Source organism: Kickxella alabastrina (assembly GCF_025024165.1).
Source record: "Kickxella alabastrina strain RSA 675 chromosome Unknown BX661scaffold_14, whole genome shotgun sequence".
NCBI lineage: Eukaryota > Fungi > Kickxellomycota > Kickxellomycetes > Kickxellales > Kickxellaceae > Kickxella > Kickxella alabastrina.
This window is the reverse complement of record NW_026251485.1, coordinates 69,643-95,691: the sequence shown is the minus strand read 5'-3', so window position 1 is coordinate 95,691 and position 26,049 is coordinate 69,643. Positions and strand designations below refer to the sequence as shown.

The following is a 26,049-nucleotide window of genomic DNA, read 5'->3' as shown; positions in this document are numbered from 1 at the left end:
ATTAAAATGAAAAGGACCACTTTTCTCGAGTATCCGTTGTGACGCAACACTCCCGATGTCAGGCATTATTATTCTGATCCAATCGTTCTACAGTTGGGCGCATGGAAAAGGTTAGTGATCGCAATTTGCCACTATTTATCCAGGCTTTCGGGTGTTACTTGAACCCTGATCCAAAAAAGAAAAATATATCCATTTAGCACTAAAGGTTTCACTTTTTTCTATGATTTCATGAGAGGGTTTTTTCTTACAGAACATAGAAAAAGCATCAAAATGGTTTAATTTTTTTATTAGATTCAGTATACTCTTTAGCTATAAAGCTCTATTCATATATTAACACATTAAAAACAACCATATGGCATTTTACTTCAACCAAGGAAACACACAAGACCGAAAAGTTAAGCCGTCTTCGCGGCCACAATATCGCACCCGTTGCTCAAAAATCCCACATTTTCGCCATCTCGCCAACCAACGACGCACGGCCAACCAAACAACGCAAACGCGAGCGCATCGGCGAGACATTCAAACTCAGCCGTTCCGACCGCACTGGTGGCGGTAGCGGCGGTGGTGGCGGCAACCCATTACGGGATATCCGTCTGGCAAAAATATTTGGTGAGCCCGTCCACGCACAGCCAATGCAGCAGTCGGCACCCGAGAAAGCCTACACTGTGCACGACATCCTGCTCAACAGCGCCGGGCGCATTAGCTACGGTACCTGGCGAGGGCTCATAATGTATCTGACGCAGGCGCAGCAGCACAACGAGTACTTTACGAATGCATTTTTTCTTACCTTCCGGTCATTTGCCACCGAATGTGATTTGGCCGAGGCCCTGATCGAGCGCGCGCGCGAAGCACCCGCAACTAAGATGTCACCGCAGGAAATGCGGCTATGGCAGGAGCGCGTACAGAACCCGATTCGATACCGCGTCTTCCTGGCGATCAAGCTGTGGTACGAGCGGTACTGGTGGTCGTGCATGGATTCAGCGATTTTGCCGTTTTTGTGCGGGTACTTGGCCAATGATATTTGCCCTCACGGCATGGGTCGAGCGCAAAGGAATGCATAAAGTTTTTGCATTTTGTCGAGAGGAAATACAGTCACGTTGATCTGAAGGCGCTGAGATCCATATCAGCGGAGCCGCCGTCCGTCGCTGGCGCCTCCATGTTGGCTGATCAGAAGGCAGAGCCCGATGAGCGCGAGAGCGTGCACAACAGACTTAGTGGGCGCACGTATACAGATGAGCGCAGCTTGACCAGCAGCAACGAAGAGCTCGTGAATATTCCGCAACATCGCAGCGAGCGCCCAGGTATTTGAAAAAGCTGTTCAGAAAGCGCACGCACAAGGACAAAAAGGCAAAAAGTAGACTCGACGAGGAAAGGGAGGGCAAGCAGTGAGATGGAGGACAATATTCCGCCAAGTACCGTCAGCCCAACCAATACATTTAACAGCGACGAACCAGACATCTCGACCTGTTGATGGCCACGATCGGCATGGACCTGTCGATTGAGGCGTACCGGCGCATCTCGCACATCATGCATGTCAGCCCGATGGATGTTGCCTGCCAGCTGACAATCATCGAGAGCAGCTGTTTCTGCCAGATCCAGCCCTTCGAGCTCCTCAACAAGGAGTTCAGCCACGGTGCCCTCTCCAAGGCCGTCAACGTGCGACAAATGACCAAATGGTGCACGCAGATCACCCGCTGGGCCTCCCTAACCATTCTCTCCGAGCCCACCCCAGAGCGCCGATGCCGTGTGCTCAAGTACTTTATCCAGCTGGGCATCCATCTTCTGGCCCTTAAAAACTACGATGCTGTCATGGCCATCAAGGCAGCGATATACTGCGCTGCCGTAATGCGGCTCAAAAAGACGTGGGCACTGCTACCCAGTAAATTCGGTATCATGGGTCGCCGCTTGCACGAGGCTATGGATCCGGACCGCAACTACGCAAATTACCGCGAAATGCTACGCAAGTCCCAACCGCCCCTGCTGCCCTTTCTGGGGCTGTACCTGACCGACCTGACGTTTCTCGATGACGGCAATCCGACCTACCGGCGCTACGAGCTCCCTACCATTGATGATGACAACCGCTCATCCAGCAACTGCTCAAGCAGTATCAACAGCACCAGCCCAGGCAACAACAAAAGCAACGGCGACGGCGATGGCGCGCCCAAGGCTCAGGTGCAACTGACTGGTCAGACTTGCGCCCTCTTTGCAACCCGCCGCGACGTCGATCTCCACAGTCCATCGATTCTCATAAATTTTGAGAAGTGCTACAAGCTCTCAAGCATCATCCAGGAGCTGCAAAAGTTCCAAATTGAGTATAGCGGCAATTTTACCATGGCCATCCCCGGTCTGCAGCAGTACTTGATTGAGGAATGGGACAAATGCGAGGGCTATGACGATGATCGCATTTATGATTTGAGCTTGCAGAGGGAGCCGAGAGCGGTCGGCGGGTGTATCAATCGCGGGTACCAGTCTGTGCCTGGCGCGGCGATGCGGTTGACGAGGTTGCTGCCTGGTACGCAGAGGTCGCGCGGTAGGGAGCCTTCGAGTATTAATGAGAGTCAGATCGACATTGCGCTTGCCAAGTCTGAAAATGATAACAATGAGAAGGACAAGAGGAATGACAACGGCGAAAAGGAAAACCATGATGATAAGGTCAACAGCAGCATGGTCATGGATAATGCCAATAACAGCGATAGCTCGGATTTGCACGACAAATAAAAGTATGCGCCAGCGTGCTTTGTACATATATATAAACTTATTTTTTGTTACTTGTAATATTTACCTTTAAAGAATTCTGTATAAACCCAATAATAATGCCACCATCTCACTCGCCTATCAGCAGCTGCTGGACCAAATGCCAGCTGTTGTTCATAGACAAACGGGTCTCTGCATTTGCCCGGCCATTTGCTGTTGCCATTGGCCACCAGTTAGCCGGTGTATGGGCGCCGCTGCTGGTGATGCTGCTGCCGCCGCTTTCCCTAGAATTTGACAAGTCCATGTTGGTCATCTTTATCGACTGCAAAACATGTGCCTCATCCGCAGCCACAGCCGCTGCAATGTGCGCATATGCCATGCCAAACAGCGCAACTGACACCCTCTTTGCAACTGGCACATAAAGTCAGCCAAGTGCTCCATATCCTGGGCGCTCAGCTGGCTGCCATCGGCCAAGCCCACCTTGACACTTTTCAACATTCCACCGCCATTTCCACACAATTCAACCATTCTGTGTATTGCTCGGCGTCTGTGCGCTCAGTCAAAGTCACTCGCAGCACAGTGAGCTCAGAAACGTCTGCACCACCCAGGCGAGATCCGCCACAGTCAGCGGCCAGCCAAACAGATTCAAATATCGCAGTCCGCGGCACTCCATCACATCAGGAATCGCCGACAAGCGAGCAATATACGACGGGTGCACGTACTTTTTCAGCGTGGCAATCGACCCAATGGCTCGGAGAACCCGGGTCGAGTCGCTGTCGATTTGCTCAGAGCTCCATGCACCGGTCGCCCAGCAGCACTTTATGTGCCTCAACTCGACCAAGCGCGGGCAATTTGTGCTGCTCACTGTGCGCTGTGTGTTGTAAACGATGGGGAAGGCCAAGTAGCGCAGCTCATGGCCTGAGTATTTAATGAGGGTATCAAACAAGGGCGCATGCCACTCTTCGCGCGGAACGCCATGCGAATCATCGTAGTAGAGCTCCTGCAGACTGGGGAACGACGATGGCAGAGTGGGCGTGCGCGAGTAGATGTGCGCATGAATATCCACTGAGAACACTAACCGATGTAAGCGAGGGTACTTCACATGCTTACTTTCTGCGGAGATGTACATTAGGTCACTCAGCGTGGCACCGGAGATGCGGCCAAGACACAGTGACTCGAGCCCTCGCAGCTGTCGTGCACAAACCCACTGCGTGCACATCCTGCTGTCCAGAAAAGCACAGGTGCACAGCACATACCATGGCACCCCGCTGCCGCAACCCAGCCAGCATGTCTTTTGCCTCTGCGCTGACCCGGCCAAGGCTCTGAAACCACACGCGCTGCAGTTGCGGCAAGTCCTCGGTAAACGTCACTTCTGCATCTCGGTGACCACGCCTGCTGCTGTCCAGGACGCATATGCCGAGCGAGTGCACCCGGGGCAAGGAAAATGGCAGGCTGCTGCCGGCAATACAGTGCTGCTCAGAATGACATACAGTCGCTCGATGTGTGGTACTGCTGTGTGGGGGAGCGGGGCGCGCTGTGGGGCAGTCATGTTCAGTAATGTGTGCCGAAAGTACCTTGAGATGCAGCTGCTCCTCCAGTTGTGGCATACGTGTAGTGGTGAGATGCTGCGGATACGCAGGGTCTGGTGCACCAGTGTCTGGTCATAGTCTTTGAACTTTTGCCTGCGCCGGTCGTAGAACCTGTTCAGCTGTGCGTCTTCCCAAAGGTAGTCCAGGATTGTCAAGATACACTCTTTGGGAAGCAGCTGTGCGGGCTAGTTGTGACGGTCATGTTTAGATATATAAAGAAAGGAGTGGTGTGAAGTAAATAGAGAAAATATGACAATGTACAGTGAGGTGATGAAAAGAAAGAGCAGCAAAAGAGATGGGTATGGACTTTCTTTGTCCTTCAACCCAATTTCAATAATATATGTCGAACAATGGAGATGCGGCATCGCAGAAAGTGAGTTGGGAACTGAGCATAGGTAATCTGTTTTTGGAATATAAAATGTTTCCTTGGGAGGCAGTAGACTGACGCTTGGGGCAGTGAAACATGCCATTGTCTTCATTCCAGCCCTATTCTTCACTTCACACCACACCTAGTTATTTGCCTAAATATTTTTCGCCTATCATCAAATGCATGTGTTGTCTGCATGCCTGCTTGCTTGCTTGTTGGGCGTATTGACATAAAAAAATCAAGGACAGATGCATGGATCCCCTTTGTTCTTTCTGTAAAGACCTCCAAATGATCTCATGATGGAAATCCAAAACAAGTGACGTAGTATATGTAAAAAAAATCAAATCAAACAATTACAGCGTCTATAATTTATTTGGCTTGCCATTTGCAAAAGCCAAACTTGATTTACGAAGAAAAACATAGTGCGCGTCCTCCATATCTGCACTCACCAAAATGTCGGTCAAAACAAAATTCAAGGTGGCATATCTAATCATAACAAGCACGAGTTTTGATGATATTTTGTTTACTCTTAATTTGAAATAAAAACAGACAAATGTCAGCTAGTTCAACTTTTGTCTACTTGGCGGGACCGGTCCATCCGCGGTTCTTCCAGAATTCGACAGGGGTGGTGAACTTGTAGTCAATAAGCTTGTTGCGCTCAATAACTCAGCTCTGCCATTGAAGGACCCAAAGGCGTCAATACCCTTGAACATCTGAACTGCCTCCTCCACACCGAGATACTCGTATGGCAGCTGAACGTAGCGGGCCGGAATTCCAGTAGCCTCAGTTAAAGCACTGACAATTTCCTGAGCCTCGTAGTAGCCGCCGCTGACCTCCCTGACCTTGCTAAGGTTCTCCTCGGGTGGTCTAGAATGTGCGACACAGCGGCACCTGGGTGGTGGGCTTCAGCGGGAACGTAAACTCGACGGTCTTACCGTCCTCTGGCGAAAGACGCGAGAAGCGCACAAAGTTCTCCATATAGAGGCCAGCGTTGACAAAATACCCGCGGATCTGATCCGACTTGCTCAACAGATACTACCCAGCCTTGTACTTGCTCTCAAAATGCTTAACGCCTGGGTACTTGCCGCCAGAGTCTGTATTCATAGAGTCGAGAGTGCTGAAAACCAGAGAATTAACGCCCTCGGAAATAACAGAATCGATGATGGCCTTACCGTGCTCGTACTCTTCGTTGCGAGTGGGGTCTTGCTCCTTGGCCATCATATTGGCCTGCGTCATACCAAAAACAATGTCTGCGCCCCGGAATGCTTGGCGCAATGGAGCGGTATCGTCGGCGTCAGCCTTTACCAGCTCAATATCTGGGTATTTTTCAGAAGGGTTTTGGCCGCATCACTATTGGGATTGCGAGTGAGAGCGCGACTCTTATACTTGCCGGTGGCATAGAGTGCCTTAAGAACGCTGCCGCCCTGAAGGCGGTAGCTCCGACGATTGAAATCAATTTGGTCATGGTTTAGTTTTTTCTGCTGCTGCTGCTACTGCTGATGTGCGTAGTTGAATAAAGATAAGGGAATTACAAGACAAATGATAGTGATAAGAACACCTATGAGAAGTTGAAGATTTCAGGGGCGTTTATATAGAATTTGACACTATCAATTATCCAGACTAGTTTTTTAATGAGGGATGTGAAAAAGTGTCAGAAAAAAGTAAATGGCAAAGCACATACAATCTAATATCAATCGAGTTTACAAAAAGGGGTTCAAACTTGCTTTTTTACAAGTGCTAAAATACGTGGGGCTTGCGTTTTGTAAATGCGAACTTTCACATTGGAAATAATCTGCACTTGTCAGGTGTTATCCACATCTTACAATGTTTTATTTCTGACAAATACGCTTATTGGTTTACCTAATGGTTTCCTGATCTGGGCCTGCTTACTAATGCATAATTTGTGCGCTCTATTTTCTGTGCATCTTGCCTATTGCAAAAACGGACTGGGAACACATTTTCACAATCTCAGCGTCGCATCATAATTAGATGCTTTGACACATATTTTTTTGGAATAAGATACACATTCCAGTACATTCGTTCACGGTACTTGAAAATATATTGATTGTGTGTTGGGTGGTACCACGGTTGGCAATGGGTTTAAGCCGCAAAGACATCTTGTTCGCTTTCTTCAGCTTCTGCTCGGACTCAGTGACCACAGAATTGCGGCCCTGTATGATTCGGTTTTTATATACTTTTATCTTTACAAAAATTGTGCTTGTCCACCAGCAATCCAGGATTGTTAAATTTCAGAAGCAAAAAAGTATTGCAAAAGAGACATTCTTGATAGGTATTGGAATCCGGAATTTGCGAACGCGAAGTGTATGTGTATATGTATTATATTATGAGTGCTATGCACTAACAAGACAAAAAAGACCAATTGTGCATTGTATCGCTGTGTAAATAAAAAATGAAAATGCAATTATGCCTGCTGCGCTCAGCCCTGGAATACCTACAATATAAATGTAGGTTGGTTAATTGGTAGACTTTAGTCCTAGAATAGAACGAAGTGAAGCTAATAATTAACCAGCAATTTATTGTTAAAATAAGTTATTCGAGCTATAGGGTACTATACAATGTCCGCTCATTCTTCTGTTCTCTAAACAATAAATACAATTATTCACAATAGCAATTTAATTTAATAAACCATTTGATTTACAAGATCCCGATGTTATGTAAGAGGGGGTGTGAGGAGCACTACTGTGATAGTGTTAAAAAGATGGGTGTGAAACTATAAGGTTTTTATTACTAGTGTTTCTAAAGTGCTATTATCGTTGGCCTCGCCTTATATATATCTCCTTGTCTTTGTGGCACTCACTGGCAGTCGTGTGCTCCGTTGCGAGAACTGGCCTTATGAAAGTAGCCCGGGTCTCTGGTATGGCATAATTGGCATGTCTGTATTCTTGCGCCGGCACTCCATTTCGGGACAGGCAGTATGTCCGGATGTCAATTGTGGCGCCTAATTTGATCCCCTGTGATTTGGCCCATATCAGATCCATCTGTGAGCTGACGAGAATCTGTCTCATGATTTTCGCCCTCAGCGTCTACCTCCATATCCTCGGGCTGCGTAACACTGGGAATCAAACAAAAAATATTGGCTTATCCATGCTTATCAAAATGAAAAAAGTATTTGCCTTTATTTATAGCAACTACATATTTATTTTTAAAAAGACTGGATACAAGTAATCTATTTACCGTCTTTTGTCGCAAGATCTAGCAGTCGGTTTTTATGCTGAAAGCAGAATTCTTTACGCATAAATATCTGCAAAATAAATATTTGCGCGCGCTTTTGACAAAATAGGGGTGAGTATTTCGATTCCCATAAAAAAGCAGCTAAAAAGAATAAGACTACTGCTGGCGGTTGATTTAAAGTTTGTCAAATGAATATTGCAGATATTTTCTAAAGCTAAACATACATTGTATTTGGCATGGGTATAGCACCAGGAATTTATCCGAATTGTAGAAAACATTTTGGCCATTTCCCATATTCTCACTTCTCTTCAATTCGAAATATCATATCTATCATTTTAGCAGCACTATAATACTAAAAAATATATTCATGTATATTTCGTTTAGTGGAATCACCTGTATCAGCTGGGCCTGAGCTTTGATGACGACGTCACAATAAAGCAGGTCTACAAGACTGTAGGCAACTCAATAAAAGAAACTCTAAGTTGAGAAAATTTCCAACTATGTCCATTTGATTTATTATAATAATGAAGCAGTGGATCCCAAAAGATTAGCCAGAATTATATTAACAATGCCACAGACTAGCAGAGCAAGGCAGGCTCAACCATTAAAAGCGGAACACGACAAAAAGCATGCAAAGGAGAACCTGTCGCTGACCCTTGCTTAATTTTCTGCCCAGAGATGACAGTATCAAACACCCGAGGATATTGCTAAAATCTGGCTTCCGACCACAAATGGCATGTACGACTTCAAAAAGCTCTACAGAAATCAACTTGTAGTCAAGACATGGGAAGGATTATTTCCCTCGTAGTATGTATTGTTTTGTAGTATTATGCTTGAGCTTTGCGCGTATAATATATTTTTTAATATATATTTAGTTATTAATCACCGTGTGGTTTCACTGAATGCTCAGGAATTAACAGAGCCCAATAAACATGCCCATTTTCTTGAATATGTATAAAAATGTAAATGGTGCTTTTTTGAAGGGGGGTATGAGAGGCATATTATAAAAATATAAGTATTGTCGTAATTAAATAGTAAAACATTCAATGACTCTTGTACTGAAACACAAAAGACACGTCCTTGCCCATGCAGCTCTTCAGCAGCTGGTCCTGCAACTTGTGACAGTCGTTAAAGCTAAAATGGTCCCACGAGTTGTGGTCGGCGAAATCCATCGGCTCGGTGGCCTTTATCGCTTGATGGCCCTTGACGCACCTCCTGCACTTGAATTGGTCGTGCGTCTCGCATGCGGTCGTGCCTCTCAACTTGGCCTGGAACAGCTGCTTCATCTCTTGCCTCGAAAAGTGCCTCTCGACATTCTCCTGCTCGTCAATCACGCAAGTGGACAAGGAGGTCTTATACGATTGTCTCTGAAAGATCTTTTCCTCCACTGTGCCCGTCGTCACAAACGTATAAATGTAGCAGGGCTTTTTCTGGCCGTCGCGCCAGATGCGGCCGCAGGCCTGCAGGTTCTCGGCGGGGTTGAAGCTGCTGTCAAAGAGAACCAGGCGGTTAGCGCCAACCAAGTTAATACCGCAGCCACCGGCCTTTGAGCTTAAGAGAAAAACAAATGCCGGGTCTGACGGGTCGTTAAAGCGGTCCACAATGGTCTGTCGCTTGCTGATCGTCATAGTGCCGTCCAAGCGGTAGTGGCCAAAGTTGCGTGCCTGGCAGAGCCCCTCAAACAGATCCAGAGTCTGGGTGTAGTTTGAAATCAGAACAATCTTGTCTTTCTCTTTGCCCTTGTGGATCTGCTGCAGCATGCGGTCGAGCATGGCCATCTTGCTCGACCACTTCGGATGGAATGGCCGGTCGCCCGCAGAGCGCGAGTCCGACGCAGCGTAGCTGACCGGTGCGCGCCTCTGCTGCCTGCCATTCCGCTAGAATCCCTGTCCATTCTGTCGCTAAAGTAGGCTGGGGGAGTGACCTTTTCGTATCCGTCGACAGAGGCACGAATGTCGAGAAGGCTCGGGTGGTTGCACAGCTTGCCTAGGCTGATGATAGTCTGCAGCGAGCACTTGCCGCCCTCGCCGATCGCCGCCTTGGCATCCTTGGACTTGAGAAACAGCTCGTACAGATCGGTCTGGAGTTCCGTCAGAGGGCAGAAAACAACGTGCTCGTACTTGATGGGCAGGTACTTGGACAGTAGGTTGTTCGTACGCCGGATGATGACGCGGCTGGCAATGGCGTTGAGCTGGGAAAGAACCTCGTCACCCCGCCTCTGCTCAGCCTCAGTAGCCATGGAGTCGCGGCCATGCATAATCGGAATCTCGTACTTTTTACGGAACTCTTGTGTGTCGCCTAGCAGGCCAGGATTGGTAAAGTTCAACAGCGAAAAGTATTCCGACAGGTCATTCTGAATGGGTGTTCCCGAAAGAATGATGCGCCTCTGGATCTGCAGCTCGTTAAGCGCCTGGAAGGTCTGTGAATCGGAGTTCTTCAGCCGATGGCCCTCGTCACACATCAGCAAGCCGATTGGCGAGGCGCTCAGAATGTCCTTGTATATGCGTAGCGACTCGTACGAAATGATCAGCACCGGGTGAATGACGCGGCGACCCCTGGCAGACATGAACGCGCGCAGACTGGCGGTGACCTTGTCCTTTGTGCCCTTGTTGTCGCAGGCCAAGGGCGAGATTTTTGTGGATCCAAGCCACTTAACTATTTCGTTGCCCAGTTCTTTACGAGGCTCGAGGGGCACGCCACAATGCACTTCTCAATGATGGGCTTTCCCGCTATGGGTGACTGCTGGAGTAGCGTCCAGAGCAGAGCGATGCACTGCAGCGTCTTGCCCAGTCCCATCTCGTCAGCCATGATGCAGCCAAACGCGTTGGGGTATATGGACCCAGTGATGCAGTTGTACAGAAACTTGACGCCATCGACCTGATGTGGACGCAGCTTGCGCCCGAGCACAGGGTCGACGACAACAGCAACCAGCTTGCCTTCCTCGGGACCGCTGGAGCCGCCACAGCCCAGGATCTCCTTCAGTGTCCTCTTTTTGCTGGCCACAGGAACCACTGCCTGCGCAGTCCCAGAGCTTGTAGACGATGGCGATGGCGGCACGGGTGATAGTACATCCTCGGGACGGAACAGCACGACAGCGTCATCTGTATCAGGGTTGTACCGCGGTCCACGGATGATATTCAGCCGGCGACGCATGCCTAACGGCCGAAAAGCAAGCTTGCCATCTGCGCTGCTCTGGTCAGCTATCGCTTCATCTGCGTCTTCCTCGTCACCATCCTTTCTTATTTTGGTGGGCGGTCTAAACGGTTTAAACACACTCTTCGACATGCCATTGTAGTTAACTCCTGGAAGCAAGATGGCGTCCTCCCGCTTCTCTGCATCATCGTCGTCGTCGTCGTCGTTGTTGCTGCGGATCCGCAGCCGCTTGGACGTCGTGCCCAACGGGCGAGCAATAGGTCGTTTGAGTGCGTTGGCCGTGCTGATGATCTAGTGGATATGGAAATGGGTTTGTCCCTAGATGGTGAAACAAAGGGTTTGCATAGTTTTTTGTTGGAAATTTGAGATGCATATACAACAGATCCGCTCATTTTAAAGAAAAAAGAGTAATGCTGAATTTGTGGCTAGTAGGTGAATAAATAAACGCGCTGCTGAAGGGGGAATGAGGGAGTGAAAAATATTATTTTATATAGATAAATGAGAAATGAGAAATGAAGCAGGTTGCGAGAGCAATACAAAAAGTTTACAATAAAAGTAAATAAGCAGAGAAAGAGAAGTGTATTTAAGGTTTGAAATTTGACCGCAACGGTTTTAAGCAACTGTCCAAAATCTGCTGCGCAAAAAAAAATACAGCGAGCGAAACCTCAAGCGAAGGATGTGATTTATTTGATTAATTACCTAGTGATCATTTGATCTCCCGCACAATAAATAAAATTGAATGCGTCCTCATCCTTGGAAGCAAGCAGTAAAAGCACAACTGCAACTGGCGAGATATTTCTCGCTTTGTCTTCAAACAAAAACTCGAGTTTTTTGTTTGAAGCCTGCACCAATGTTCTTTCTTCTTCCATTTGTTGCATTTCATTTCATTAATTTTCTTTAAACTTTATATTTTCAATTTATCCAGAATGGGTGGCAGCAAACGTGGTCAACACAGAACAAAAGCAAAGGCCAAGACGCTGGATATAAAGATAGCAGGGCTAACCAACAAGCACATAATCAACATCAGCAAACCCAACAACCGCAATATCAGAAGCAGCAGCCTCATAGTCATCAACACCAACACCATCACCAGCAGCAGCAGCGCACACCAAGCGAAGGCATATCCATTGTTGGCAAATCAAAGGGCAAAGTGTCAGAGGAGCCTCTCCGAACCAGTACGGCAACAGGATTTGAAATAGCCGGCAGCTCAGGCGCAAATCCAACCTTGCAGTCGGAATATCCATATGGGGAACAGCACGGCCAGCAGCACTGGATATTACCCGTAGCTCAAGTCAGCAGCAACACCAGCAACATCACAAACACCGGCGACAGGAGCAGCACCACCATAATTACCAGCAAAGGCGGGACAGAAAAAGAAAAGATCAGGGCATGACGATAAAGTCTCCCCACATAGACCAGGATAGAAAGCCGTACGATCGACCAAATGGCAGTGAGCGCAGGAGCCGCAGCTTGTTTGGATTCCATATGAGCCAGGTAGTACACCAGGACAATCTAGATCGAATGACTGCGGCGGCCGCTGGCATCCACATGAGGCCAAATGAAGAAAATGATAATTGTCGACAGTCTTTTGGATCAAAACCGCTGCCCATTTCCACACCGGCTACTGTCCCCTCGGCACAGGATTTAATGATGTTTGCGAAGGGGCTTGCCGATTTGGCGGCTTTGGCGGTGGATACAGCGAAGCGGGCTTCTGGAGAACGGGAGAGGCCCGTCATGAAGAGCGTGTTTGTAGAGGCCAGGGATGATATGGTGAGTGCGACCCGGAAAGATCTGGGCGTTGGGTCATCCAATGCTGCTATAGAGAGAAAGGATACACATATGGAGGTTGATTCCCGGTCTCCTGCTAGAGTGATTCCGCCACCGCCACCACCTCCTGCTTCCGCGCCTTCCATTTCTGCACCGAAAAAAGTCGAATTGGAAGACTTTGAAATCGGAATCAATGATTTGATCGACTTTGACATTTCCGATATGGAATAAATACTTTTCATTAATTTTCAGTTTTTTTTAAATTTACAAAAGAATATTAGCGACCTTCCTGTTGTTTTCTTGAGAGTTCTGAAATTTGCCAGCTTTTTGTTTGCTTTTTGAAACATCTGACATGCAGCTTTACCTGTAATGCATTTTGTGACAGCTGGGATCCTGCAATCCATATGAAACGCAAATGCACTCTACTCCAGATCATTATTTTAAATGTTTTAGACGATTACATTTACATTAACTTTATGTTATATTGTTATGTAAAAGGGGGTGTGTGGGGAGCACTATTACAATAGCGTTAAATGGATACGTATTAAATGGATACGTATTAAATTATAAAGTGTTTTATTACTAGTGTTCCTAAAGTGCTGATATCGCCGACCCCATCTTATATATGTATCTCAATGTCTTTGTGGCACACACCGGCAGTTGTGTACTCCGTTCGCGAGAACTGGTCCTTATGAACGTAGCCCGGGTCTCTGATATGGCATTATTGGTGTATCTGTATTTATGCGCTCAGCGCATCTATCTTGAGACAGACAGTGTATCTGGATGTCAACAGTGGCGTCTGATTTAGTCCCCTGTAATTTGGTCAATATCAGATCTATCAGCAAGCTGGTAGGAATCTGTCTCATGATTTTTCCCTCAGCGCCTACCTCCATATCCTTGGGCTGCGTAACAATATAATACTTAGAATTTATAAGCGCATGCAACTTGTATTAAGTATACGTGAAAAAATGATAAAGGTTGAATATGCTGTGCTGGGTCTACACAAAACTAGTGTGAACGCGCGGTCTGGTGTACGTGATAGTAACCTCCGAGCACTTGTACACAGGGTCGGTCTCGGTCTCAGTGGAACCTTCAGTCTCGGTGGAGCTCTCACTCTCAGTGGAGCTCTCGGTCTCGGTAGAGCCTTCGGCCTCGGTGTCTGTCTTAGTCGAAGCAACTTCTGAAATATAAGGATTGCAGGTGGCAATTTTCGCATAAGCAATAAAAACAGTAGAAAAGATTGAATCCATATAAGCGGTTCCAGTAATTGCAATGACTTGATTAAAAAGCTGAATATTGGGCTCAGAAGTAAAACCTGCTGCGTTAACCAAAACAGTTACTTTGTTGTAGGCTTCTTGGCCAGCATAGCTGCTATAACCTGACGTTTAATAATCATATTATAACTGAAAGTTGACCAATTGTAGGCGACTCCAGCTAGTGCACACTGACTATCCCAGTCAATATCAGCAGCGTTGGCAGAGGAGAAAACTGTCGAGCCGACGAGCAAAGCCTGGAGTAAAACTGACTTGAGTTGCATTACAAATAAAAATGGTAGCAGAATAAAGGAAATGGTTTAATAGTGGAAAGTATTTAAGCTAAAAGGAAAAACAACAGTGTAATGGAGAAGAAAAACACTCGTGTACGCACCAGAGCAAAGCCAATTTTAAACTATTATTCTTTCTCGCAGCTAAACAGAAAAATTATTGCAAAAGTTGATTGACAAAGTGAAAATAGCCGAATTTGGATGTAATGATACAAAAAATTAACATATCGGCGAATAAACCTGATTATTGATGAGTGGAGTACCAGAAATAGAAATAGAATGAATTATCAAATCAAGTTTGAAAGTAAAGATCTGCTGAATTCTGAGAGAGACATTCTGTAAACGTGTAGTGTATATGCTATGTATAAAAGTGTATTGAATATATGTGCTATCTATGCACTGGAAAAGGTAAATATGAAATATATAAAGTGGCTTGGTCACTATATGGATTATGATGATTGTGTTTGGCTGGAGCAGCTAATACTGGCCAATCAATTGGTCGCCATCAACCAATACTTTTTCTTTTTCTTTTTTTCTGGGAAAAAAGAATGATGAAATGAATAAACTAATGTAATGTAATGGTAGGATTTATGTTGGAGATATTGAGTGGAATAAAATGTATGAATATTGCTTCATGTTCATGTACATCTATCGCGACAATCCAATCCAATCCAACCCAACAAAAAATAAATAAATAAATGTTATTAATTCAATTCAAAGAAAAAATTTTGTTAAAACATTTGTCTCAGAGATTCTTGAACCAATTGCAGTTCCTGTTTAATCTGTGTTTGATTCCGCAACTGAGCATTAACAATATGCTGGCTCAGGGCCTCATCTACAGCCACCAGCGGCATCCCTCCGTCCCTCAGTCCACCCTCCACCTCATCATTATACCGCCAATATCGTTTCCTTGCAACCCCTTGATCCAATCACCCACACACCAGGCAATTTCACCAACAACCAACTCTACCACGAGGCCTTCCTCCTTAGCAGCCGCGACTGTAGCAAACACCGTCTGTAATGCATCAAATACCGCCCAATGCGGCACCAACGCCTTCAGCAAACAATCCGAGACAAATCCTCGGGAATACTCACCCTGGCGCTCCACGCTGAGATCAACAAGTAACCGCGCCACAACCGCCACGGGGAACGCCGCTGCCGACGGATACACCTCCGTCCGAGCGCCGTAACCTTCGACGCTGCCGCCAATAACCCTGCCGGAGACCCATCCGCAGCCGTGCGCAGAATCACCTGCCATGTACCCTGCACCAGCTCCGCATCGTCATGGTTGGCTGCCTTGAGTATGTACAGGATCGCTTCGTACATTTTATGCGGCTGCGCAAACTCCTCGTAGAGCTCAGAGAGCGTATAGAGTTTGTCGTTAAGCGCCTGCACTGGCACAGAGTATGTGCTGGTGCGCAGCTGCTGCTGGATCTCTAGCTGCACCTGGGCGACTTCTAGTTGATCCTCCGTGTCCCGCAGCACTGCTGCCAAGCCCTCATCCTCTGCCGCCGCCGCCTCCTGGTCCGCATCGCCACTGGTGTTTCCGCGGTCCAGCGCAATCTTGGCATTACTGATCGACAAGGACAAGTATTCCAGGCGCTTCTCCAGCGACAAATCCATAACCGCCGCCATATGCCGCTGCACCACTGCGGCTCTCCCGAACCGGCCCTGGTGGATATAAAAGTGCCACAGCATATCGCCCTTCTCTACAGACTGCGGCTCCACCAAGAGATACTGCTCGACAAACATCGGGTTCATTTGGAAAAGAACCGAGACGCGGTCGGTCTCCAACAGCCAATCAAACAGCGCGAACTGAAACAGCCCATCGACTCCGCCCGCTGCTACAGTGTTCGCCGACGCAAGGATATGCTCGGGTGTTTCGCCAGCATATCGATGATGCAGCGGTAGCAGGCCATGCGCTTAGCATACGTCGCCTCGCGCGCATCCCCGGCGGGCGCCCCGTCCTGCCAGAATGCCACGGCGTCGTCCCTTGGGTCGCTCTGCTCAGCGCATGCCAGCGCCAGCGACACCAGCGCAGTGTACTGGCCGAGGGCCTCCAGCGTCCCGCAAATCTCACCCAGCTGGTCGACGCCAAGCGACCCGGCAATCGGCACCAAAAGATGCAGCGCGTCGGCGCACAGATCCGCCACCTGCGACCCCTCCTGCGTCTCCTTGGCCAGCTTAAGCGACTCCAGCGCCTTGTACAAAGCAACATGCGCAGAGGAGAACAGTGACGCACAGCGCTTGCTTAGTACGTCGCTAATGCTGTCGATGGTAATGTTCTGGCGCAGCTGAGAGCTGATCAGCGTGAGAATCAGGTCGCGGCACGACTGCTGGCCCTCGGTTGTGCACACCAACTGGTTGAACGGCATCGCCAGCTGCGGCAGCCTCTGCGCCTGCGCGGACGCAGCCGGCAGGCCACCTGTGATCGCCGGCAGGTTAAAGTCGGACATGAGTAGCAGGAACGAGATGGCCTCGACCGAGCGCACAACGAGCTCGTACAGTGCGCCAAGCGACACGGCCTCTGCGCGCCAGCACTCGGCCGCCGTGTCGCCTCCCGAGGCTGAAGAAGACCCAACGGGCATCTGGTTGATTTGGTCGGGCACAAAGCGCTGGTTGTTGTTGATAAAGTGCTGCAGCCGCCGCAGCCGGTCCTGCACGTCCATCAGCAGCGCCGAGCCAACACCCACGTGCAGCCGCGCACCGCCCTGTTGGTCCTTCTTCAGCACCGTTGCCGGCTGCGTCCACAGCGGGTGCAGCGCCCTGGCTAGGAACAGCGCCAGCCCGTCGTGCCGCCCGCTCAGCACAATGCGCTGCTCGAACGCACCGAACGCGCCAGCACTGTCGCCTGCCCGGTGCGGCACGCCGCCGAGCTCAAAGAAGAACCTGCGCGCCCCCGCCGCCACGTCCATCTGCAGCCCACCGGCGGCGGCGCTCTCTGAGCACAGCAGCGTCAGACACATGGCGCACGTTTCGACGAGCCCATAAGCAGTGACGAAGTCGCGCACGTCCAGCTGCTGCGGCGAGCACAGCAGCTGGCGGAACATGTCGACGGGCCGCTGCTTTTCGACAATGCTGACGCCGGCGTTGGTCAGAACGGCAAATCGCCGCAGCGGGTCGGCTGATGTGGTCGCCAGATCGTCCAGTGCCTCGGCCCGCTGCCGCTGCTGATTTCGGCGATCGCCCACGTGCGGCCCTCGATGCGCGACGCTGACGAGTACTCAGTCAGCGAGGCGCGCGGCTGTCTGGCCATCCGCGCCAGGATCGGCGCGCACGCCGGGGCGGCGGCCAGGATAGAGTCGTGGTCCTCGCTCCACGTGTGCGCCAGCAGCACCGTGCCCGCCGCGTAGAACGCCGTGTGCACGCGCAGGCTGGGGCGCGCAGCGTTCGGCAGCATGCGGCCCAGCGCCGGTTGTGTGTCGGGCGGCAGCCGCACGTGCACGAGCTCAAACACCTCGGGCTGCTGCTGCTGGTGCTGGACCGACGGCGCGTCATAAAACCGCTGCATGCGTCGCTCTGTCGAGAAGTACAGGCGCGCGCCGCCGCCTGTGATGGCCACCAGGCTGAGCGCGCGGCCGTCGCCGGCGGGCACACATGGATCGACACAAGTGCAAAGCTGTCGGGTGCCTCGTTGAACTGCGGGCACAGCAGCGCTGCTGCGTTGGCCACGGTGCGGTGGTGGTGTGCCAGGTGGAATTCGCTGCCGTGCGCGCCCAGCCAATAGACGCGGATTGACGCGTCCTGCGCCAGCACGTACAACAGCTGGCGCTGTGCGTCGGCCGCCATAGCCACTGCCGGTGCGGTGCGGCCGTACGACGCCCGAGGAATGTTGGGATGAAGTACGACGCCAAGGTGGCCGTCAGGTTGATCTTGCGCGCCTTTTTGCTGAGCCAGCCATCCTCCGCCTGGTACGCGAACTCGTACAGCGCGCCGTCGTTGCCGCCCATAAACACGCGGCCGTCGCCGTGCCCACGATGCTGGTCATTGCCACGCCGTCGCGGGCACGCTGATCTGCGTGGCGTACAGCGTCACGCTGCCGCCCTTGCTGCCTGCCGCCGAGTACCCGACGCCCAGCAGGAACACCTCGAGCGGCGTGGCTACGACCAAAACGTGCTCGATAGTGTCGACAAAGACGCCCTTGCGCGGCCGCACCAGTGCCACGCTGACGATGATCTGATCCTGGTCCTCGAACGAGTAGAAGTCTGTTTCGTCCTGGTAGTTCCACAGGAAGAGCCGGTGGTCCACTGTGATCCACGCGCGCTGGATCTCGGGAACAGCCCCATGAAGCACCGGCACTCCAGGAGGTCGTACTGCTCAAACAGCGCATCCGGCAGCGGAATCAGCCGCTGCTTGCCGACGATCTGCCAGTCTGCCGGGAGCGGCGTCTCGTAGTCGCCGGATGACGAACCTAAAAAAGAATAATTATAAGCGGTGGACAAGAAATTAGTTTTTTTTCAAATAAGGGCTTGAATTAAATGTTTTATCCAGTTATATTTTTTCTCCTCTTACCCTGCAAAAGCTCCGAAAGCGCCGGAAACTTGCTGTCGGATTGTATGTTGCTCTCAACCAGTTTTGCCGCTTGCTGTATCGGAGTGACCACAGGGCCACAGCCGTCAGCTGAATTAGCACTGGCTACTGTGTTTGAACCTATTGTGTTGGAGGTGCCAATATTGTTCGTAGCCATATTATTTTTAATTATAAAAAAACTGGGTTTGATTGAGTGTTTAAATGGTTGATTGAAGTGGAAAAATATATGTATAAAAGGTAATGTAAACAAAAAAAGGAAAGGAGTTTGAAGGGGTGTTGTTTTTTAAAAATTTGATTTTAAGAAAAAAATCTAAAATTCAAAGGAAAAAAAAATAAGAGTAGAAAAAACGTTTACCTCCCTTAAATGCTTAAATATATTGTGCGCGAGAAAAAAAGAGGGAAAAAAGCATTTATTCTCAGCATTCTTTTTTAATCCCACGCGCGCATTTATTTTATGTAGTGTGAACGCGACAAGCCTGCAAACGGCTCGGCTCGACCACCCAAGAAAAAAAAGAAAAAAATAGAAGAAAAATACCCTTGTTTTTTTCTCTTTCATCTTCATCCTCTCTCTCTCATCTCACATATTGCAACTTGTTACATAGTAAAAAAACTACTATATATCTACAAAATTATATTATATTGAAAATGGCCGGTCGCACCACAAAGCAGAAGCAGCCGCAGCAGCAGCAGCAAACAGTCAAAAAGACAGCACTCAAGCGTAAGCTCGTCCAGTCATCGACCAAACCACCACAGCAGCACAAGAAAATGGTGATCAAAAAGGCCACCCCCGTTCTCCAAAAGAAAAAGCAAAGAGACGTTCTCAAGTCCCTCTCAACAAAACACAGCGCCGGCCGCAAAGCCGTGCGCATGGAGCTGGACCGAGCAGCGCAGGACTGTGGCGTAAGTGAGGTATTGCGCGGTGTCGGAAAGCCGGCGGAGCTGACGGAGGAGCAGCAGCAGCAGCAAGGAGGCAGCTGAGAGAGTCCGAGGCAAAGGGATACGAGGAGCACCAGAGTGCTGTGAACGACGCTGTGGCTGATCTTGCGCAGCTAATGAGCGCATAGGGATATTCTAAATAGATTTGTTTAAATCCCCACTGTCTTTGACCCGAAAACTGCTCAATTATTCAAGCCTTTGTAGAAGGTGCCTCTTGCCAGCCTTGCACTACGAGGATGCCGGCGTCGGCGCCGAAGCCAAGCAGGTACTCCGTGACCGTGCCCAGCGCGCGCTGCCGCTCGAGCTTTGTATGGCGGTGGCCCGCCGGCGTATACGCACGAGCTCCTGCTCGTTGTTGTGATACGCCAGGCCGCCGCGCACCGAGCGCCCGCACACAATGAGGTCGGCGGAGGACAGCTGGCGCGCGCGCAGCAGCAGCGTCTGCAGAGGCGTCCCCGTGACGATGGTCTCGATGGTCGCATTGGGGAACCGCGTGGCGCGCGGCCCGCCACCAGCAGCAGCTTCGGCGGATGGCGATGGCCCGGCGTCCTTTGCTTGGCTCAGTGGCCGCAGACGCAGCTTTGCGTGAGCTTATGCCGGACTCCGCCGCCGGGCGGCTCCGCCGACGCCGAGTGCGCCGTGGGCACAACACCCAGCGCCTGGTCCAGCCTGGTCCAGCGCCTGCTCGCGGCAGCGCGTGGGTCCAGCGTCGCAGCAAGAAATGCGGCATCCTTGCTGCGCTCCTCTGCCTCGTCCTTAAGCGCCGCGCCGCCTTCATCATCGACGCGCGTGGCGGCCCGGTTCAGCAGCAGATCCGACCGGCTGCTGCGCACAAACGCTGGCGCGGGCCGCGCGGGAACCGGTCCTCCCTCAGCACAACGTCGCTGGCCGTCGCCACATTGCCTTGACGAAGCGCCAGACGAGCAGGCGCACGCCCGCGTGTGTGCACAGGTCGGATGCCAGCCGCAGCGCCTGGCGGTCATCGGCGCCGCCAAAGAACGGAACAACCACCAGCGGCTCCTCCCGCATTGGTGCCGCGCCCGTGGTGCTGGCGCTGGCGCTGGCTCGGCCGGCCCCGTCGGCTCGGCCGGCTCCCTCAGCCCCGTCGGTGCCGCTGCAGTCGATGAAGACGCCGACGGTGCCCTGCGCCCTGGCGAACAGCGCGGCGATAAACTCGGCCTGCTGCTCCGCCGTGAACCCCCAGCCCATGCCCTCGAACCACCCGGGCACAACCGCTGGCGGCCCGCCCTTGGTGCTGCTGTTGCGCCCGAAAGCCGACACCACGGTCATCTCAGCGCCGGCGTCGCGCGCATTTTCCAAGACGCAGTCGACAAAGCGCTCGCGGTCTCTGTACGCCAGGGACGCGTCGAAGGGCATCTGCACGATGCGCGCGAACGCGCGAAACGTCGACAGCACGGGGTCGTTGGCCGCGAGCAGCTCGGACTCGTACTGCTGCATGATCGACGAGTCTCGGCCGGTCAGCTCTAGGAGCCGCAGCCCGAAGACGCGCAGCGGCCGGTGGCTTTGCTGCTGGTTTTTTTGGTGCCGGTGCAGGTGGCCGAGCAGCGTCATGATTGCCGGCACCTGTGCCAGCTGGCTGAACACAACGAGCACGTGCATGGGGCTGTCTGCTTGCGGGCCGCGGCGCTTGGCCATGCTGCCTGTGTCGCGCCATTGTCGTCTGCGCCCTCGACCCGCGTCTGGCGGTGGGGCGGGTACAGCCAGGCGACCAGCGGCGCCGTGATGATGGTGGTTACCAGCGCCATGACCACCATCATGGAGAAGATCCGCGTGTCGATGACGCCGGCCTGCAGCCCAATGTTCAGCACAATAAGCTCGACCAGGCCCTTGCAGTCCATCAGGACGCCGATTGTCAGAGCCTCGCGCCACGAGAACCCGCTAAGCCGCGCCGCCACCGAGCATCCGCCAGTTTTGCCAATGAACGCCACGGAGCAGACGAGGATCAGCAGCCCCCAAGTTTTGCCGTCGTCAAGCGATGACATGTTGGTCTTGAGCCCGGACAGTGTGAAGTAGACCGGTAGGAAAAGATCTGCACGACGTCCTCGATCTTCTCGGTTACTTTGACTGCGAACCCGCCGTCGTGAGGCACAATGGCACCAACGATGAATGCACCGAAAATCGCGTGGATGCCGATGGCGTCTGTGAAGAATGCAGACACCAGGACTAGCACGAACGTCAGGAACAGGACAAACTGCGAGGGCTCGCGACCCCGCAGGCAGCCGACGCGTCGAAGGTACCACAGGTAGGCTGGCCGCACGGCGAAGACAATGAAGAGTGTCCAGCCGGCGCCCACCAGAAGCACCCAGAGCGCGGTCAGTCCTGTAGAGTTGTTTGTCAATGCGATGACCAGGCCAGCATGCACCATGAGACGACGTCGTCGATGGCTGCCGCAGAGATCGCTGTTGACCCGACGATGGTCTTGAGGAGATTGAGCTCGGTCAGGATGCGCGCCAGCACGGGGAACGCTGTAATCGCCATGGCGACGCCCAGAAACAGCATAAATATGTGGAACCGGCCCTCGTTGTTCAGCAGCACGTGGTAGAGGGCGTAGCTTGTTGCTACACCCAAGGCAAAGGGCAGCGCCATGCCGGCTACGCTGATCATGATGCTGCGTCGGATGTTGCGCTTGAGGATCCGTGGGTCCAGCTCCAGCCCGATGATGAACAGAAACATGATCAGGCCAAAGTTCGCCATGAGATTGAGGTTGACTAGGGACTCCGATGGAAAGACGTTGGCTGTAAATGCTTTCCAGCGGCCTAGCACTGTGGGTCCGAGAAGAATGCCGCCGATGATTTCAGAGATGACTGTTGGTTGGTTGAGCCGCTTGAGGAATAGGTGGAGGAACCGACAGACGCTTATGATGATCAGGAGCTGGACTATGAACAGGACGATGGGGTTGCTGGCGGAGTAGGCAATGGGGTTGCGCCCCGAAATGATACTTGGTGCTTCGACGCTGCCCGCCATTTACAAAACTAAAAAATGTTGAAAAAGGGGGAGGTTTAAGAGTGAGAATAAAATCAAAAATATGAAAAATAATTATGGAGAAATAGAGGAATGGAGAGAAAAGACTGATAATACAATAGTAAAGCCTGCTTTTTTGTTTATACCAGTGCCGCGTTTGTTTCTAAATATGCTTTGAAAATGAAAAATATAGCAAGCCTTCGATGGATACTTGAAATTACAGTGACAGAAATTCGCTTTTTCTCGAATAAAAAATATAAAAAAATTAGCAATGTTTTGACAAAATCTGAACCAGCACAAATAATGTCTTGCTTTATATAGAATCTCTATTTGACAGGTGCAAATGTCAGTGTCGATTATTTTTCTCTTTATTTTTTCATTCTGTAAGAATAAACCTCTTGCTTGATTTCTTTTATCTTTGCATATGCTAAACATCAACCCAAATAAGCCGCTTATTTGTGTTTTTTGCTGAAAAGACAAGAACAGTGCATTGTTCAGCCATTATTACAAAAATGAAATGGATTTTTTTATCAAAACTTGAGTATTTACCTGCCGACAAATATGCCACACAAAAAACATTCAAAATAGGTTCTGGAATACCAAAAAAAATAGCTCGCGTGTAGCAGTTGATTGGTTGGTATTGAATATATCCTTCCACCACCCCACATTGTATTGATAGCGCGTCTCTTTGAGAAAAAAGATATCCTACATAAATTACACTTGGCCACAATACACTGCAAAGGTAAAAGCTAATATTCTGGGTCATCCATGCACTTATTCCAAACAGCTGTGTATCAAATGACAAATGACAAGTGTGCATTTATGAATGTTCTTTTTTATTTCTGACAAGGTTGAAAACAAAGCAATAATTATAATCAAACATATTGTGTACATGTGCACTCTATCCCATTGCAGCCTAAAAAGTATATTCTTTGGAAGCTTGTTATATTCACTTTAAAAAAGCAGTGTGCTTCCGATGACAACGATATTTTATTATATATTTTGTTTGGTTTTCTTACAAGCACACTGAAACCAAAAAAAATTTAAACGCAAAAATTATATGCATAATGTTTGTGGATTTACTGAGGATTTTTATTTGCTCTATTAGCACGGGTCGCAAAACAAACCAAAAAAGATGGATCAGAAAAACCAGCAACACCCAATTTTTTATTTATATAAAAATTGATCATGTGAAAACAAACTATGTAATATTTTTATTTCCCATGGAATAATTTTGCAGTTGTTTTCACATGGAATAATTTTGCAAAGTACAGAAACATGTAGATCATATTTTCTGACAATATTTAGAAGAAAAATTAAACGTGCCTGTGCTCACATGAACACTCACGCACGCATTTGCATTCGCACACAATAGAACATGTACATTAAAATTGAATGGCTAATTAAATTAAACCCAAACAAACAAGCACACTGACGTAAAAAAACAATATACAAAAATAACAATATACGGAATTTTAAAAAAAAAGAAACAATAAAAATATTTGAAAAAAATTACATCTTTTTGGTTGCCCTGGTGTGAAACTTGATGACAGTATGCAAGGGTCCAGCATGCTTCGCGACAATTCTCGTCACTGATCTGTTCATAGTTTCAGGTACACAGACCATGACAAAGACAAATCCGATCATACAAATACACCCAATAACAATAAACAAGCAGCCTGGATCTGCTCTCCAATGATAGGAACCAAGAGACCAAGGATAGTGGCCAGCACCCAGTTCAGTGAGCAACCCAGCACCGTGGTAGCCCCCAGGGCATACGCGGGCACGCTCTCGGAGACAAAAAACCAAGGGATAGTTCCCAGACCGAAATTGAACATAAAGTAGCACACGAATACGCCCGCAATGATCAACGCACCGATATTAAAGATCATGCCTATGGCTGCCAGGATGCTGCAAATCGCCATTCCACCGAGACTGCCCAGAAGCAATGGCCGGCGGCCCAGTTTATCTACCAACAGGATGCAGAGGAAGATGGCCGGCAGGGCAGTAAGGCAAATGAGGATGCATGTCCAAGGCGCGCTCAAAGGGAATTCCGGATAAAAGACTGCGTTGGCCATCTCGTTGCCGCCAAACAAGATGGTTGCAATTCCAGCCATCTGCTGGAGCGCCATGAGCACCGAGCTGCATGCAACCAGGTGTCTGAGATCGTCGCGGGTGCGGCCACATACAATGTGCCATATGCTGATCGGCGGAATAAACCTGGCCTCTGGCGCGGCCAATGTCGAAACGGTCGGCGAGGAGTTATCTGGATTAGAAGCAGATCCGGAGGGGGAGATCTTGGCTAGCTGCTGGGTCTGTGCCGCAATATACTTCATCGTGGCATTGCTGTCGTTCTGCGCCGCATTAGCTAACTGCGGCTCGCTCTGAACAGGCGATTCTCGGGCAACAACAGAGATGCTGTACGTGTCGGCCTCGCCGCTGTCAAGCGAAGCCAAGCCCTCCTGCCACTCTGTGGACACATCAAAGCCGCGACGCAACTTGAGCAGTGCATGGCGGGCCTCGTTAACATGGCGGGCCTTAATCAGGTAAATTGGAGACTCAACATGCAGCGGGAGCAGCGCAATCTGAACAACAGATAACACACCGGGTAGCGCCACGACAATGCGCCATTGCAGTCCAGTTGTAACATACATGGCGACCAGCTGCGCAATGAGGATGCCGAGCACCAAGGCGAGTTGGAAAAACGTGCCATAGAATCCCCTCCACCGAATGGGCGCAATCTCGCCGACATATATGGTGGCCACTCCTGATGCCACGCCGCAGCCTACGCCCATGACGAAGCGGCCGAGCGAAAAATGCAGTGCCGTTGTGGAGGTGCCCATCAGGACAGAGCCGGCGAGAAAAAACCGTTATTGATGACCAACGCGTTGCGTCGCCCGATTCTGTCGCGATTGCGCCCGAAATCAGAGCTCCAATGAGGCCACCAACAGAGAGAATGCCAATGGCCACCGACCAGGCGCTTTCGCTAAACGGAATGCGGTCGGGGAACTCGTTCGCAGATTGTGCTTCCATAGGCCTGTAGGGTGCAATTTGCAGATCACGGATTTGCTAAAGTGGTTATCCCTATCGACCAGCCGATGTTGACTGCCGATAGGGAGACCAGGAGCGTGGTCATGAGATGTACCAACTGAACCCGGCGTTTTGAGAGTCCTGGAACTTGTCGCTGTCGACATCGTGCACATCTACCGCAAACACTCGCGACAGCGGCGGTCCGCGCTTGTGATTAAATGCCGAGGTTGACACCCTGTTGTGCGAGCTGCCGAGGCCGGACATCA

At 50.2% G+C, this 26,049-nt stretch overlaps 9 protein-coding genes across 9 annotated transcripts; 3 read left to right on the top strand and 6 right to left on the bottom strand.

Moving 5' to 3' along the window:
• Positions 1 to 55: 55 nt before the first annotated feature.
• Positions 56 to 2,718, top strand: BX661DRAFT_198887 (ras guanine nucleotide exchange factor domain-containing protein; the record flags this gene model as incomplete). Its single annotated transcript, XM_051538276.1, has 5 exons — positions 56 to 84; positions 401 to 1,038; positions 1,128 to 1,301; positions 1,384 to 1,417; positions 1,455 to 2,718. The coding sequence occupies 5 exons, from the start codon at positions 56 to 58 to the stop codon at positions 2,716 to 2,718; spliced, it is 2,139 nt and encodes a 712-aa protein (XP_051390926.1).
• Positions 2,719 to 3,259: 541 nt separating this feature from the next.
• On the bottom strand, positions 3,260 to 3,983 carry BX661DRAFT_171554 (uncharacterized protein; the record flags this gene model as incomplete). The annotated part of the gene is made up of 3 exons (XM_051533715.1): positions 3,260 to 3,768; positions 3,805 to 3,883; positions 3,951 to 3,983. The coding sequence occupies 3 exons, from the start codon at positions 3,981 to 3,983 to the stop codon at positions 3,260 to 3,262; spliced, it is 621 nt and encodes a 206-aa protein (XP_051390925.1).
• A 1,227-nt stretch (positions 3,984 to 5,210) lies between these two features.
• BX661DRAFT_171553 (uncharacterized protein) lies at positions 5,211 to 6,115 on the bottom strand (the record flags this gene model as incomplete). Its single annotated transcript, XM_051533714.1, has 3 exons — positions 5,211 to 5,517; positions 5,690 to 5,966; positions 6,037 to 6,115. 3 exons carry the CDS (start codon positions 6,113 to 6,115, stop codon positions 5,211 to 5,213), a joined length of 663 nt encoding a protein of 220 aa, XP_051390924.1.
• A 2,710-nt stretch (positions 6,116 to 8,825) lies between these two features.
• BX661DRAFT_183714 (P-loop containing nucleoside triphosphate hydrolase protein) lies at positions 8,826 to 11,561 on the bottom strand. Its single transcript, XM_051536287.1, has 4 exons — positions 11,328 to 11,561; positions 10,522 to 11,286; positions 9,767 to 10,492; positions 8,826 to 9,701 (listed from the first exon to the last, which is right to left on the bottom strand). The coding sequence occupies exons 1-4, from the start codon at positions 11,385 to 11,387 to the stop codon at positions 8,886 to 8,888; spliced, it is 2,367 nt and encodes a 788-aa protein (XP_051390923.1). The 5' UTR covers positions 11,388 to 11,561; the 3' UTR covers positions 8,826 to 8,885.
• A 359-nt stretch (positions 11,562 to 11,920) lies between these two features.
• BX661DRAFT_183713 (uncharacterized protein) lies at positions 11,921 to 13,045 on the top strand (the record flags this gene model as incomplete). Its single annotated transcript, XM_051536286.1, has 2 exons — positions 11,921 to 12,170; positions 12,227 to 13,045. Coding segments are annotated over 2 exons (1,017 nt in total), but the record flags the coding sequence as incomplete, so codon positions are not given.
• Positions 13,046 to 13,677: 632 nt separating this feature from the next.
• Positions 13,678 to 14,407, bottom strand: BX661DRAFT_183712 (uncharacterized protein). The gene is made up of 2 exons (XM_051536285.1): positions 14,146 to 14,407; positions 13,678 to 14,116 (listed from the first exon to the last, which is right to left on the bottom strand). The coding sequence occupies exons 1-2, from the start codon at positions 14,297 to 14,299 to the stop codon at positions 13,761 to 13,763; spliced, it is 510 nt and encodes a 169-aa protein (XP_051390921.1). The 5' UTR covers positions 14,300 to 14,407; the 3' UTR covers positions 13,678 to 13,760.
• A 582-nt stretch (positions 14,408 to 14,989) lies between these two features.
• Positions 14,990 to 19,417, bottom strand: BX661DRAFT_183711 (Non-repetitive/WGA-negative nucleoporin C-terminal-domain-containing protein). Its single transcript, XM_051536284.1, is given in 11 exon segments — positions 14,990 to 15,161; positions 15,200 to 15,476; positions 15,497 to 16,149; positions 16,167 to 16,551; positions 16,564 to 17,383; positions 17,497 to 17,871; positions 17,901 to 18,099; positions 18,123 to 18,285; positions 18,314 to 18,552; positions 18,564 to 18,716; positions 18,818 to 19,417. The coding sequence occupies 11 exon segments, from the start codon at positions 18,990 to 18,992 to the stop codon at positions 15,037 to 15,039; spliced, it is 3,564 nt and encodes a 1,187-aa protein (XP_051390920.1). The 5' UTR covers positions 18,993 to 19,417; the 3' UTR covers positions 14,990 to 15,036.
• BX661DRAFT_31979 (uncharacterized protein) lies at positions 19,371 to 19,883 on the top strand. The gene has a single exon (XM_051539066.1). It carries the CDS (start codon positions 19,481 to 19,483, stop codon positions 19,811 to 19,813), a length of 333 nt encoding a protein of 110 aa, XP_051390919.1. The 5' UTR covers positions 19,371 to 19,480; the 3' UTR covers positions 19,814 to 19,883.
• Positions 19,884 to 19,961: 78 nt separating this feature from the next.
• On the bottom strand, positions 19,962 to 26,047 carry BX661DRAFT_198882 (Sodium/hydrogen exchanger family-domain-containing protein; the record flags this gene model as incomplete). Its single annotated transcript, XM_051538275.1, has 10 exons — positions 19,962 to 20,075; positions 20,111 to 20,350; positions 20,374 to 20,640; positions 20,681 to 21,418; positions 21,466 to 21,780; positions 21,828 to 22,176; positions 22,200 to 22,737; positions 24,468 to 25,538; positions 25,639 to 25,790; positions 25,908 to 26,047. The coding sequence occupies 10 exons, from the start codon at positions 26,045 to 26,047 to the stop codon at positions 19,962 to 19,964; spliced, it is 3,924 nt and encodes a 1,307-aa protein (XP_051390918.1).
• Between the last annotated feature and the right edge of the window lie 2 nt (positions 26,048 to 26,049).